The 14,836-nt window shown below is 55.1% G+C and overlaps 1 protein-coding gene across 1 annotated transcript in view; it reads left to right on the top strand.

Annotated features, from left to right (window-relative positions):
- MYO5B (myosin VB) overlaps positions 1-14,836 on the top strand; it is a 306,778-nt gene that overhangs the window by 166,572 nt on the left and 125,370 nt on the right. The window contains exons 6-8 of the mRNA XM_062201653.1: positions 6,670-6,813; positions 8,258-8,339; positions 13,851-13,958. Of these exons, the coding sequence (XP_062057637.1) occupies positions 6,670-6,813; positions 8,258-8,339; positions 13,851-13,958 (334 nt within the window). The remainder of the gene's footprint in view (positions 1-6,669; positions 6,814-8,257; positions 8,340-13,850; positions 13,959-14,836) is intronic.

The raw sequence follows: 14,836 nt of genomic DNA, 5'->3' as shown, positions 1-14,836 counted from the left end.
CCCATGGTGACCCTCAAGTCCTGGTGCTGGTGCAGCGTCCTCCGGCTCTGGCTCTGTGCTGCGTGTCCCAGTGACTGTCGTCCCTCCCCGCCTCCCCTGCTGACATCCTGGGTCAGGAAGTCAGGGCCCCGCCCACTCTGCTCGGTCAGGGTGACCCTCCTGGGAGGTGGGGAAGCTAAGTAGATTCTCCCCCCACCCAACCCCGGGAAAAAAGTGTGAATATATTTTGTCCTGGGGAAGGAGGGGAGAGGGAGGTAGAAGCGAGATGCGTGTCGTGGAGCTGCAGGAAGCAGCGCCCTCTGATGGACAGGCTGGCCGGAGCGGCTTCTGTCTGGGCCTTCTCCCCTCGCACGCATCAGCCAGGGCTTCTGTGTGAATGTCCTGGACTGGGCGGGAGTGAGGGCAGTGCCAGAGGTGGCTTCTGACAATGAGATGTTGCTGTAACTTAATCACATTCGGAATCGGACCGGCCATTTCCTGTTTTATCTCACCTCTGTGAAGACTGACGTCTGCTGGGGGGGCCGAGGGGCTTCACGGTCTCTGGGCCGGGTTTGCTGCCCCGTCCTTGGCAGCTGGGGCTCTTTGTCACTGGGCAACAGTCGAGTAAGAACAGGCCCTCTCTGCCAGCCCCTTTATTCTGGGAAGAAGGGATTCAGTTGAGGCCGCGAGCTGCCGACGAAGCTCCAGTTTGGCTGCGTTGGCTAAGACGCAAGCTCTCATGTGTTTGGTGTCTTGTGAGTGTTGGAGCTGGAGGGAGTGAGAACCTGCCAGGGTCTTCCCTGCTCCCAGCCGCCCCCCACCCCAACCCTTATCTTTTTCTTTACCAAGCTCAGGAGTGACCTTTGAGTCTGAATTCATGGGTGTCTGTTGATTATCCAGGCAAAACTTCCTGCTGTCAGAATTCTGTTACTTGGAGACGCGTCGTTCTGTGCTGAGTGATGGGACTCCAACCCCTTGCAAAGAACTCAACAAGAGCAAGTTCCAGTGTTGGTTCTTGGACGGGTAGGGACACGGTCAGTACAGTGGAAGGCATTTTTACTAAGCAGATAAAACTCGAAGGCACACTTGTGCTCCTTCACAATGCTTCTCACGCGAGAAGCACTGAGGGTCTTGCAAAGCCCAGACTCCCGGGCCCTGCCTGCAGAGTTTGAGTCTGCGAGCCTGGGAAGGGGCCCGACAAACTTTATTTCTCCCAGGTTCCTGGGTGAGCACGTGCTGCCAGTTGGGGTGCCACACTTTGAGAACTGTTGCCCTACTTGAAGGGTACCAAGGGCTTCCTCGCTGGAAGGTGCAAGAGAATGAAGGGGTGGGAGGCTCTGTGGCCCCCCCAGCAGGTGCATAGCCATTCAGACTCCTGGATTTTCACTGTGTGTGGCAGCATGAGCCTTGTCCCCACATCACTGAGCGTTTTACGCTCCTACGTGCTTTACTGTAGTTTGCTTCCCTGCTGCCCAGCAGTTAGTTGGTAGCCCGTTTTCTCTCTGTGTGTTTTAAAGTCCTGAGGTCAGGGCCTGGCCGTGGCCCCATTCATAGGATGTTCACGGACCCTGGCCTTGGCGTCCCTGAGGCTGCTCATCAAGCCTGTATTTGGGGAGTTCCCCCAGGAGCCCACTCTGAGCACCGTCTTACCTGGAATAGGCACAAAGCAAGGCTACTTCTTCACTCTGAATTTGCAAGTTCCATTAACCTCCTAGGCAGTAAGATTTCAGAGAGATGGGAGACTCCTAGATTTAGAGACAGAGGAAGTGGTTATCCTGGGCAAAGCCGAAGCGGCCTCTTTGGTGGGCGGGAGCAATTGTCAAACACTGGGATTTAGTGAGGGCAGATCACCAGCTGACCTAACATGAGGCATAGGAGCAGTGTTTTAATTTTTATCGTATAATATGCATAACATAAAATTTCCCATCTTACCGTTTCAAGTGCACAATTCAGTAGCATTGCCCGTGTTCAAGCTGCCATCTTCTACTTTCAAAACTTTGTAGCCATTAAATCATTGCTCTTAGTTCACCCTTCCCTGCTTTGCCTACTCAAGGTTCCTCCATCAGGTGGACTTGTCCAGCGTTGGCCCTTTTGGGACCGGCTCCTTTCACTTAGTGTCTGGATGCTCGTTCAGTCTTGCTGGCTGCGTGATACTTTGTTGCATGAATGTGCAGCACATTTAGTTGGGGTGTTTCTGCCTTTGGGCCATGGGACTAAGCCTCCACTGCCAGATTGCTTTCTCCGTGGGGGTGGTTTGAAGTTAGCTGGTGTTTGCCACACCCCACTGGGTATCTGGGGAGCTGATGGTTTGTGGGGAGGGTGGGGAGAAGCAGGATGTGTTGGCATGAGAGAAATACAAGAGTAACGTGCACACTCCAAAATACACCCTGTGGGGTGCAGCTGCTGACTCCCAAAGGAGAGGGGACGCCTGCCTGAGCCAACCTAACCCTGCGTGACCTCACGTGGTGTGAATAAACGCAGCAGTGGCCTGGACGCCGCACTGATTTTCAGCCTCATGTAGATCAGTATGTCGGAATCTACATGGCCAAGTCTGAAGAGCCCATCTGTCCAGTGTACTATTTTGCCACCCCAGAGACTCTCCTTGGAGCTGCTGTGAAATGTGTTCTAGAGAAAGCCTGGACATGAACATGGAAGGGAAGACAGAGCTGGAAGAAGAAAAAAAAGCTCGGCTGGGATTAGAAGCAGAGCGGCCAGGCAGGGAGAAAGGCTTTTGCACTGCCCAAGTCTGAACACAGGGCTTTTCTGAAGTCCTGAGTCTCCGTCGGCAGCGTGGCTCCTCGAGGGCGGAGCCAGTGCAGGCACATTGCCATCAGCGGCCGTCTGATTGCGGATGCCTCTGGCCTGTCTCGGGGGAGGGCGGCCCCTCCTGAGGAAGCAGGTGGCTAGGCCCCTGTCATCTAGTTGCTTCTACTGCCTAGCAGCTGTAGATGCCTGCCCGGGAAGACAGAGTGGAGGACATTCGAGGAGGCGGGGCTCCCAGTGGGCTGTGCTGAGTGGCAGCTGTTCGAATTCACAGCGACTTGAGGCCAGATTGGCATTGGCTGGGGCGGATCAGGACGATTTATTGTAGCGCCAGCATGCTCTGACCCCATTCTATTTAAGAGCTTGTCGGCCTCCCGGGACTGAGTTGTTCACAAGTCTGCGCTGATTAAACAAACGTTAGTGATCAGGAGGCTGTTGGAGCAGGGACAGAGCCTGGCCCAGGCTGGAGGGCCCCCAGGGCTTCTGGGCATGACTGCTGTCCAGGGTTGGTCCTCGGAGCTGCAGCCAGCGACCCCTCCTCCTGGGAGAAAGAGAGGGGATTCGGGGGCTCAGTGAGCACAAAAGGAGAAATCCAGACCAGATACATTCTTCATGGGTCTTTTCTGGAAAAGCTCAATGAGGGAGCCCACGACAATGAACACATTCATACACAAGTCTGCCCCCCAGCGTACCTGCCTCATCCCCTGTGTCGGCACACTCCAGCTGCTCCAGGTGTGTCTCCGACGTAGCCTGTCCCTGTGTACACACACCATTCCGAAATGGAATTCCCACTCCTTCCCCAGCAGACCTCTGCTCATTTAAGGTTCATGTCCAATTTCACTTCACAGAGCCTTTCCTTGCTCCCTGCTCTGTGTTTCCATCCTGCTGGGACCTCCCTCTTGACTACACAGCCCAGCAGACTGAAGACAGTGTGTGTGCGTGTGTGTGTGTGTGTGTGTCTGGAGTCCAAGTCCATCAATCATGTTGCAGCTTGCTTTTCATTCAACAGTTTTTTAAAGTGGCCAAGCCTGTATTGCATTTTCTTTCTTTTGAAGATTTATTTATTTTGAGAGGCAGAGCAATAGAGCAACAGAGAGAGACAGATTAAAATATCTTCGATCTGCTGGGTCACTCCCCAAAATGGCTATGATGCCCAGGGCTGGTTCAGGCCAAAGCCAGGAGCCTGGAACTTCGTTTAAGTCTCCCACATGGGCAGCAAGGGCACAAGTACTTAGATCATCATCTGCTGCTTTCCCAAGGGCATTCGCAGGGAGCTGAGTCGCAAGAGGAGGAGCCAGGACTTAAGCCAGAGCTCTGATACAGAATGCTAGTAGCAGCTTAACCTGCTGGACCACAACACCAGCCCTGTGACATTTTTTGTTTATGAAATATGCTCTCATTTCTTCTCACAGCATTATAGTAAGCCATTATAGAAATCTACTGCATTTTATTTATACCCTCCTTACCACTGGACACTTAGGTTGTATTTTATTTTTGGAAATAGCTGGTATTGAACATTCTCGTGCTTGCCCACTTTTGTACTTGGGTGAGGTTTTTCTAGGTGCTATCTAGAAATAGAATTGCTGAGTGGTCAGATGCATGCGTGTGCAATTTTACTAGATATGCCCAGTTACTCAGAATTGTTCCAGCTCTAGGATCCGTCATATGGCTTTGCGGATCTGCCTCGGGAGGTCTGCTGGCAATGAACTTTAGAACCTGGGCAAGGTGTTCCTAAGCTATGAGAAGCAATGACCTCAGATAAGCTAGCGAGTCTTGATGTCATTTTACAATTAAGGAATTTGGATTTTTGAGAGATGAGATTAAAATTTGGAAATAGAAACTTCATTGTTGAAACCAGGCTGTGTAGAGTTTTCCCGTCTAGCCATTGCTGATGACCCCCTTGCGATGTCGTTTGACGTGCTTCTTTGTCCCCTGCGTTTTCTGCGAAAGCAGTGGCGTTTATGTGTTGGACCTGCAGGGACGTCAGCCTGGGTGCCCTCAGGGAGTGGATAGGTGGATGCGAGCCAGTGCTGGGCTAAGCCGCGTCCCTAGCTGGGCTGGGCTTTGGTTTCTGCAGATGACTCAAGGCCTGACTTGGACTCAGGAGGAAGTGTGGGTTCTCCTGCTGCCGACCCGACGGGACGTGTTTGTGCGCGTTCGTCGTGGGTCAGCTTTTGGCTTTGTGCTCAGCTCTCCTGGCTTTGTAGCAGATGGCGTCTCAGCGTTACGAAGAGTGGGGGGTTAGGAGACACTGAGTTCTGTGATGGGATTGGGCTGAGCCGGAGTGGAGGATAGGTTGGGATTCTTTGCTTCACGTGTCCAAGACTACTCAGAAGTGCAAGTGGGTATTTTTCAGGTATTTTAACCACCCAACAGTGTGAACATATGAGGATTAGAATTTTTTTTTTTTAAGTTTGTTTATTCGAAAGGCATGCCCTTCCATCCACTGATTCCCTCCCCCAGATGACCACCATAGCCAGGGTGGGTCTAGACTAAAGCCAGGAACTCCATCCTGATCTTTCAGGTGGGTAGCAGGGTCTTCCATGTGGGTAGCAGGAACTCAAGGACTTGGGGCATCATCCATTGCTTCCCAGGTACGTTAGCAGAAAGCTGGGTGGGAAGTGGAGCAGCCAGGACTCAAACTGGTTCTCCAGTATGTGGGCCTCCTAAGCTGTGGTCTAACCTATTGCATCACAACACCTGCCCAAGGCTTAACATAATAATTTTTTCATTACTGGGGCCAGCATTGTTGCACAGCAGATTAAGCTACCATCTGCAGTGCCCACATCCCATATGGGTGCCAATTTGAGTCCTGGCTGCTCCACTTATGATCCAGCTCCCTGCTTATGAATCTGGGAAAGCAGTGGAAGGTGGCCGAAGTCCTCAGACCCCTGTATGCACGAGGGAGATCATTACCAATCCATAATCAATGTGATTTTTAATAGAAAGTAAATATTATTACCATGAAATTGTTTAGCCACTCATTTTTTTTTTAAATTCTAGATGATTTTTTTACTTATTTTTAAAGTCAGAGGGAGAGATAGATCTTCCGTCCACTGGTCCATTCCCCAGTGGGAATAACATAGCTCTAACAGTCAGCACAGGTCCAGGATGAAGCCAGGAGCTTCCTCCAGTCTCCCACACAGGTGGCAGGGACTCGGGTACTTGGGCCATATCTGCTGCTTTTCCCAGACCATGAGCAGAGAGCTGGTTTGGAAGTGGAGCAGCCGGGACAGGAACCGGTGCCCATACAGGATGCCAGCATCACAGGTGGCAGCTTTCCTGGCCACGCCACAATGCCTGCCCCTAAGATCCTGGATTCTGAGCTGTGCCCGTGCTGCGGCAGGAGAAACGATACCGAGGAGGAAGATGGCTTCTTGATTCGTCCTAACGATGAGGTGTGGAAGGGGGCAGGCGTTGACTTCCGGCTTTTTCTAGGAAGTACCACTTAGTGTTGGGGAACAACGTCAGACCTCGTGTTCCCGGAGATCTGAACAACACGGATTAAGCACAGGAGGGTTTGTTTTTCTCAGAAAAAGTTCAGAACTAGCAGGCTCTGGCGTTGGTTTGGAAGTTCAAGGATATCCGAGCGAGGTCTCTGTGATCCTGAGACTTTTCCCTTGTGATTCCAGGGTGACTGCTACGCTGTAGCCCTCACATGATGCCTGCGCCTCCCCCCCAACCCCAAGCCAAGAGAGAGCCCACCAACCAACTCGCTCTCCTCGGCCATCCTTAGGAGTATGGGAGCTGTGGGAAATGACTTCATTTTGTTCCTGCTGCTTAGCTTGGCCCATTGTTGTCTCTACAGCAGAGGGCTCTGTAAGGACGGGGAGCAGGGAGACAGGTGCAGCCACGGAGACACAGTCACGCGATGTAGAAAACCCTCCGTTTATGGGCACCTGTTGTGTTGCTGTTTGTTCCATCCAGGCCATTGGCAATGCTAAAACCACTCGCAATGACAACAGCAGCCGCTTTGGGAAGTACATTCAGATTGGCTTCGACAAACGGTACCACATCATTGGGGCCAACATGAGGACCTACCTGTTGGAGAAGTCCAGAGTGGTCTTCCAGGTGAGTGTGGGATGCAAGCCCCTCTGGATGCGTCCCGTGGGTCCCTCCCTTGGTGCCCCCGCCCCCTCGCTAGCCCAAAGCGTGGCTTGTCTTTTGGTGCTGGCGTTGGATGCCCTTGTCCCATTTTCTCTGTTTCTCATCAACAAACGTTCATTGCAGGGGTGTAGACTTTAGGTCTCAAAAGTCTCCTATGCAGTGTTCAGGTCCAGTCTCAGGCTGGCTCCGTGCCAGATACCAGGGATTCCGTAAAGAGCAAGGCTGTCCTTTTTCTCCTGGAGTTTAAAGTCTTAGGGTCTGAGACGGTCACAGAGTCTGGGTTCTTACTTTCATGAGAGCCTTCTTATTTGGTAGCTTAAGAAAATAATTACACCTGCTACCCGCTCAGTTTCCTTTTCAAATAAATGGGTTCCCACTTCCTGCCTGGCTGGATTCTCCCTGGGTCGTGGCTTCCCTCTCATGTCCTGCTGCCCGAGTACCGCCTGCTGCCGTGTGACCCTTCTCATCCACTCTGCCTTTGCTGGTGGTCATGGCACTCACCCCCAGAGCAGTCCTGACGCTGGACTGAGGTGGCGCTGGGAGTCCTGGGTTGGGTCCGTAGCCTGCTCTCTTCTCGGGTTCAGTGGCCTCTCCGTCCCCAGCTTTCAGAGGGAGCAGCACCGTGGCTTCGGCTGTGCAATTCTGGGCGACCTCTCCAAGCCGGTGCTCAACCAACATCCCAAGGGTTTTTCAGCCAGCCCCTGTCCCCTTTGTCCCTTGGGCTTTCTCTGTGCCTCACGCCCGCTTGCCCTTCCTTTTCCTATTGTAATGGGAGCAGCTGCTGTGCTGGGGGCAAGGTGTGTGTGCTGCACACGGCTCCTCTTCCTTTGCTGTCTGCAAAGACCTCTGGAGCCACCCCCCAACATGCACATACACACATGCACACACACACGCACACACATGCACACGCGCACACACACACCCAAAGCCACTCTGCCAGTGCAAGGCCAGCCTGGGCACTGTGCCCACCATGAGCCTGATGGGATGGGCAGGTGTTGCCTTCACTCCAAGTCTTCCAGAAAGAAAGGGGCTGGAATCCGAGTAGAATGACTGCTACCACAGGGAGACTGCCATCTACACGTGAGCCAGGCATCACGGAAGTTGAATCAGTGTTTGTTGATTGGCTGGCCCACCAATGATGTTGCATACGGACCATCACAACAATGGTGTTCCATCCAGAAGGAAAAAGAAAATGTAAGCGTTCACATAGGTTGGGAAGTAAAGGTCGCCAGGTTGGACGAACGCCAGGGACAGTGAATGAAAGATCAGGAGGGAATCGAAGGTGGCAGAGCTGTGGAGGAAAGCATCAGGTGTGGCCTCCAGCGCCCAGAGCACCTGCAGCTAGAAGGGGTGCCGGGTGATCTTGGGGCTCATCGCCCTGAAGCCGCTCTGCTCTCTCCCGCTCCAGGCAGACGACGAGAGGAATTACCACATCTTTTACCAGCTCTGTGCTGCTGCCAGTCTTCCAGAATTCAAAGAACTCGCGCTAAGTAAGTCAGCAGCTGCCTGCGGGTCCCCTGGGCGTGGGCTGCCGCCGCCGTAGTGAGCAACTGGGGGCTCTGCACAAAGCCCTCTGCTGTGGGTCCGTGCTCCGCTCCGACCTGGCGCTGTCCCCAGACCTCTGTGAACGTCACTGCCCCCAGGTAAATCGGAAGTAACTGCACCCAGGCTGCCTGCCACAGGAAGCGTGGGGAGGAGGAGAGGCACGGCGGGGTGGAACGTGTTCTCCCTTTCCACCAGAGGCATCTTGGGGAGTCCGCCGTTTCCATGAAGATCCAGAGATTTGGGGAATGCGTGTGAAACTGTGGCCAGCTTGTTTTAAGTCATAGTTAAGGATTTGAGAGGGAAGGAAGGAGGCAGGTGAGGATACAGCTGGGATGCAGGGAGGATGCTCTGGGGCTGTCTGTGAGGCGTGGGTGTTGCTGCGGAAGGTAAGCGGGGGCTCGGGTGGCTGAAACTGAGCACTGCCAGGCTGACGGATCTCGCCTGAACAGGTGTGGAGGCTTCCAGTGCACCTGCAGAAGTCGACTCTGGAGGCAGTGGGATGAGTCACCTTGTTGTCCCCAGCTGATGGTGGGCACCACCCTTTATTGCTGTGAGGTTGTTGATGTGGAGCTAGGGGAGAGGCAACAGTTTCAGTTTTTTGGTTTTTTTGTTTGTTTGTTTTTGACAGGCAGAGTGGACAGTGAGAGAGAGACAGAGAGAAAGGTCTTCCTTTGCCGTTGGTTCACCCTCCAATGGCCGCTGCAGCCGGCACACCACGCTGATCCGAAGGCAGGAGCCAGGTGCTTCTCCTGGTCTCCCATGCAGGTGCAGGGCCCAAGGATTTGGGCCATCCTCCACTGCCCTCCCAGGCCACAGCAGAGAGCTGGCCTGGAAGAGGGGCAACTGGGACAGAATCCGGCACCCCGACTGGGGCTGGAACCCAGTGTGCCAGTGCCGCAGGCAGAGGATTAGCCTATTGAGCCGCGGTGCGGCCAACAGCTTTAGTCCTTGATTCTGCACCCCAGAGTCTCTCCTGGGACCTGGAGCCCCTGCCCCGCCCCCTTCCCATGTGGGGCTTCCTTAGGAGCACTGGCTGATCTCTGCTGTGGAGTCTCCGTGCGCTTGTGTGTGATAAGAACCAGCCTGGGGCCAAGTCACATCCTCATGTCTGCCAAGCATCCTGTCCCTGGCTTGTTGCCTGTGTTCTGGTGGGTATGTGTGTAGAGGGCCAGTACCAGCAGATGGCATGAAGTGCTGGGTGTCTAGACTGAGGTTGATTGGTCTCCGCACCTGCGGGAGAAACGGGCTTCTGGGGCGTGGCTGTCCCTGATCTGAAATTGTCAAGTGCCAGATCTCCTGTAGCTCAGACGCATCCAGTGGTTTCGACCTAGGTCCACCCCTCAGCTTGGCTTCCCCGCTTTTGAGCATCTATAGAACTTGATGGCAGTACCGTGCGACTGCGCGTTCATCCCTTCATTTGCCACATCCGACTCGGGCTGTGCTAGGCACTGGAGGCGTAGCACTGAACCCCGCGGATGTGGGTCCTGCCCTTGCTTGCCTTATCAGTTGCCATCTCAGCGATGGGAGCCGTGCTGAGGGGAGCACAGCGGAGGAGGGCCAGAGGTCCCCTGGGAGTGGTACTTACATTGGGACCCCGAGGAGGAAGCTCTGGGTGACACCTGTTCTCACAGCTGTGCACTGCTTGCAAGTCCAGTTCTCCCAGGGCTGCCGGGCTGTCCTTGCGGATGAAGACTGTCAGCTGCTGAGCAGTCCTGTGTAGCACCATCCTCCAGGGCACCTTGTGGCTCGGATAGTAGCTCTGTCCTAAGTGGCCAGGTTGGTGGTCACATTACGGGTCACTTCCATCTTCCTCTTTGCTTCCCAGAGTGGGACATGGGCCCAACTGGCGCTTCAGGGCTAACCTGTAGATTAAAAGAAAATTTTTTTTTTCAGTGTTTATTTATTTGAAGGCAGAGTTACACAGAGGGATAGATATAGTCCATCTTCTGATTTACACCCTAAATGGCCACAATGACCTGGGGTAGGCTATGCTGAAGCCGGGAGCCAGAAGCTTCACTGGGTCTCCCAGACGGGTGGCAGGGGCCCAAGTACCTGGGCCATCTGTTGCTACTTTCCCAGGCACATTAGCAGGGCGCTGGATAGGAAGTGGAGGAGCCGGCACTCCAAGCAGCACTCCTATGGGATGCCAGCCTTTCAGGCAATGGCTTCGTCTACTCTAACACAGCACAGGCCCTGAGATTTAAATGTTTTTACAATTTTTTTTGCAAGATCCCTCTGGCTATCCTCACATCACTCTGTCCCAGACGTGACCGTAAAGTAATGGGGAGGAAAACCTCCTAAATTCCTCCTCACTTCCATGAGTTCTGTCGAGGTAGAAAAGGACTTTGCTTTACTCCCTGTCTGCCCGGTGCGTACTCCTGGGGGCCCTGGCTGCAGTGCCTGAGAACCGCCCAACCTGGGCAGTTTCTTGGACTCTCTCTCCTGCTTGTGAAGAGCCCTTGGGCCGTTCTTGTGCTCTGAAGAGGGAGAGGCTGCAGCCTCGCGGGCAGGTTGGCTGGGAGCCCCGAGGCTCGCTCGGCGTGCAGCTTTGCGAATAACCCTGGTCTACAGTGGCTGGCCATGTCCCGTAAGTGAAGGCGAGCCGGTGGCAAGAAGCCAATGTTCAGACCTACCTTGCTTCCTTCTCTTCCCCCTAGACATGCTGTTCTGACGCACAGGAGTCTGGGCAGGACCCCGGCCCGTCTGCGTTCTGTGCCCCCGAGAACAGACTGGTCCCCCGTGTTCTTCATGTCCTCACTGTTGGTGGTGTTTGCCTTTTAAATGACCTCACATGGGAAAAAATGTTCACTGACTGACTGCTAGAGTGACTGGGTGGTGGGAGATACTGCTCGGGACCCATTTCTCCTGAAACACAACTTTCCAGTGATTGTGGGGTACATTCCCTTCTCGCTCCCACAGCTGTGTGGGTGGTCTCCTCTGGCCTTGCAGAGGTAGCGTGTGGCCTGCACGATCCCGTGACCTTGGGCTTCATGGTCCGGTGCGCTCATCCTCTGGTTCATGCCCAGCTGTGGTCTGATGGTGCCTGATCTGGTGTCTGCCCGTTCAGCCAGTTGATAGGAAACTTTGCAGGGTGTTTCTTCACGGGAATTCTTAGTAGAAGGAGAGAGACCCAACCTGGGGGCAGGGGGGATTGCTGTGGGCTGTGATGAGCAGCGGAGGGTTTGAATGGACAGCCAAGACCCAGGCAGGCTGGGGACACTGAGTGCTGTTTGGATGTCTCTGACTAGGAGTCTGGGGAGTGATCTGAACGGAGGTGGGTGTAGACCTTACACAGCTGGGAAGGAGGCAGTCACTTTGGCTGGATGCAGGTCGTTCAGCAGCCAATGCTGCTACTGACCCAGCGACGAGCCCCAGTGGGACCTGGGGGCGGGGAGGCTGCTGGGCGTGTCTCGGTCTGCTGGGCGTGTCTCGGTCTGCTGGGCGTGTCTCGGTCTGCTGGGGGTGTGTCGGTATGCGTGTCCGGCAGCAGGACCCTGGCTGTGCACAATCAGGGGTCTTGGGAAGATGGAGGAGCCCCCCCTGCAGTGTGGAAGTCCAATGTTCCGTGTGTCTGGTGACTTCCTGATGTGGTCTCCGACCTTGATGAGTTCAGTGGTGTGGATGGCAAAGTCGGGGCACAGGGTGTGTATGTGTGTGTGTGTGTGTGTCATAGATTGGCTGTCATCTCCACCACAGTATAGTCTAGTAATGGCTCCCAGGCAGTCATGGGAAATCCTGAACACCCTGCACCTGTTTGTCTGGAAAAACAATGGGGATGCATAGCATCGTCTTCCTCGGGTGGATGCTGTCCACACCGTCAGATGAGGTGCTGTGCAAAGGAGCACAAAGGCAAGAGAGGGCGGGAGCCATCGCTTAGCCTTTGGGCCGTCACCTTGCTCTGTGCCAGAGCTTACAGAGCAGTTCGGTAGGTGGGAGCCGCTCTGCTGTCCTCTGCAAAGGTCTGATGGGGTTTTCTTTGTGAGAATTTGCGAGTAAGCACAGGGCCGGCGTCTCTGTTCCCCCAGTTCACGGGCCTGGGCCGCCAGTCCTCAGAGCATTCGGGAAGCCCCTTCAGAACATGTAGTGCTGCTGCTATCGCTCGTTCCCCTGGGCAGCATTGGGTGGTCAGACTTGGCTTTAGGGCTGAGTTCACTCTGCCACTTCCTGGCAGGCCTGGTCCTGTGTGCCTCACGGGCTGCAGGAGCTGGCCAAGTCCACTGTGGTCAGAGCCTGGCCGGAAGAGCTGGGGAGACACAAGGGAGGAGGAGCAGGCAGGGGCCATGGAGGCACAGGGCAGGTGGAGGGATGAAGGATGGTAAGGAGACCATGCAGCTGGACACAGAGATGGGGGAGGAGGGAGCAAGCAGCATCCGGAGCAGTGAAGAGGCTGTGCTGAGGTCTTGGCCTCTGTCTGAAGGGCGTGCGGTGGAGAGAGGTGTGATCTGTGTGGCCAGCATTTTGGAGGTAGATCTTGAAGGGCAGGAGCTGAAGGTGAGACCCAGGACAGTGGCAGTCGGTGTGGAGAGGGACCAGGTGTTGGAGCGAGTGCTGGGAGCCGCAGTGAGGCCGCATGCTGGCACAGCAGCCTGATGTGCGTGTGAGTGCACGCGACCAGCCTGGGGAGGAGCTCCACTGGGGCTCCAGGGGGAGGGACGCCACCGTGTCCAGTTTTGGCAAATGCCAGCATTGCACACTTAAATGCAAGTGACAGTGGGGTGGCAGCATGTTTTCCCAAAGACTCAAGCGATGTTTAAGCATCACTTTGATGATGTGCACCTGTTGCCTTAAATGCTGACTTCTGAGCCTGTGCCCCCAGTGGTATGGGTGCTGTCTGGGGCTTGTCCCGTCTTTCCCCTGCTGTGTGAGGTTGGCTGTGAACCCTAGGACACAGCTGGGCCCCTCTTTGCCAAGTGCTTTTGTGGAGGCCTGAGCAAAGAGGACCTGAGTGAGGGTGGGGGCCTCGGACTGCACTTGTTTGTGTGCCTGCAGAGTTCAAGTGTGCGCTTTAGAAAACAGGTGAACATAGACCCCCCCCCCCCCTTGGGCCTGTCACTGCCCCTCGCATGCTGCGTGAGCTGGGTAGCATGCCTGAGGTCATGAGAGCACAATGCTGGGGGGTGTGGCCTTGGCCGTGGGCCTCGCGGCCACTCAAGGGCAAGCCCATGGGGAATCCTTTGAAGTTGCTCTGTCCGTGACTTCTCTGGGTGCACAGGTGTTTTTCCCGCACCAGTGTTGTGTGAATATGGTGGTGTGTCGTCCCGAGGTAGCATACTTCTCTCTCCCGGTATTCCACTTTTCTCTCCCATTTGTGATTCTGGGTACAGAACATGTTCAGGGATTTCACTGGAGTTGGGCCTGGGCCCGTGTGCTGGAGCAGAACCCCCTGTGGCTCGTGGCCTGCAGGTGATGCAGGGCTGAGGCCAGTGCCTCACGCCTCGCTGCCTTGCCTCCCACAGCGTGTGCAGAGGACTTTTTCTACACCTCCCAGGGCGGAGACACGCGCATCGAGGGCGTGGACGATGCTGAGGACTTCGAGAAGACGCGGCAAGCTTTCACGCTCCTGGGTAAGCAGCTTCTGGGTGGGAGGTGGGCGGAGGGCAGGAAACAAGGTGATGTGCCATGTGGCTAACAGGGAGCCCCTCATCCTGCCACACGGCTAACGGGGAGCCCTCTCGTCCTTGGTGAACATGGTTTTACTCGGAACCGTCTCGGCCCTCAGGCTTCAGAGCTCAGCATCTGGAGCTTTGTTGGTCTTTCTCAAAAATAAGCATTTGAGAGGTGGGTGTTGGGGCGCCACAGGTGAAGCCAGCTCTTGGGACTCCCACCTCCCATGGGGGAGCGCTCACACCACCACCTCCCATCCTGCTTCCCGCTAGTGCATTCCAGGGGGCCAGCAGTGATGGCCCCAGTACTTAGGCCCCTGCCACTCTCACGGAGACCTGGATCGAGCTGATTCCTGGCTTTAGCCTGGCCCAGCCCCCACTGGTGCAGGCATTTGGGGGAGTGAACCAGTGGATGGAACATCTCCTTCTCTCCCTTCCCTGCCCCCATCACTATCTCTCAAGTAGAAGAGAATAAATTAAAAGAAAACCTCAGGACTCAAGAGTCTCTGTCCCAGGTACCCACAGGTATTATTTTTCCCTTGCTCAGGTCTTCAAAAACCACTGGAGGAGAAGCAAGTACGGCCCTGTCCTTTCGTGCTGGGGGCTGGGCGTGGAGGCCGTGTGCCCCAGCAGAGAACTCTGTGGCCCTAACCCCAGGGGCCGCAGTCACAGAGCAGAGTGGGGAGCAGACCAGCCCTCGCGGCTCTGCCCTGTGAACTCTGCTCATTCTGTTGGCTCCAGCTCCTTCGAGAGCTTGGTGGAGGAGTCCTTGGGTCGGGAACTCTGCCCTCAGGGGGCAGCACGGCTGCAGGAGACTGCTGGTTTTGGGATAGAAGAGC

This window comes from Lepus europaeus, chromosome 9, assembly GCF_033115175.1.
Source record: "Lepus europaeus isolate LE1 chromosome 9, mLepTim1.pri, whole genome shotgun sequence".
NCBI classification, from domain to species: Eukaryota; Metazoa; Chordata; class Mammalia; order Lagomorpha; family Leporidae; genus Lepus; species Lepus europaeus.
The sequence above is the reverse complement of the archived record's forward strand: the minus strand, read 5'-3'. Positions and strand labels throughout refer to the sequence as shown.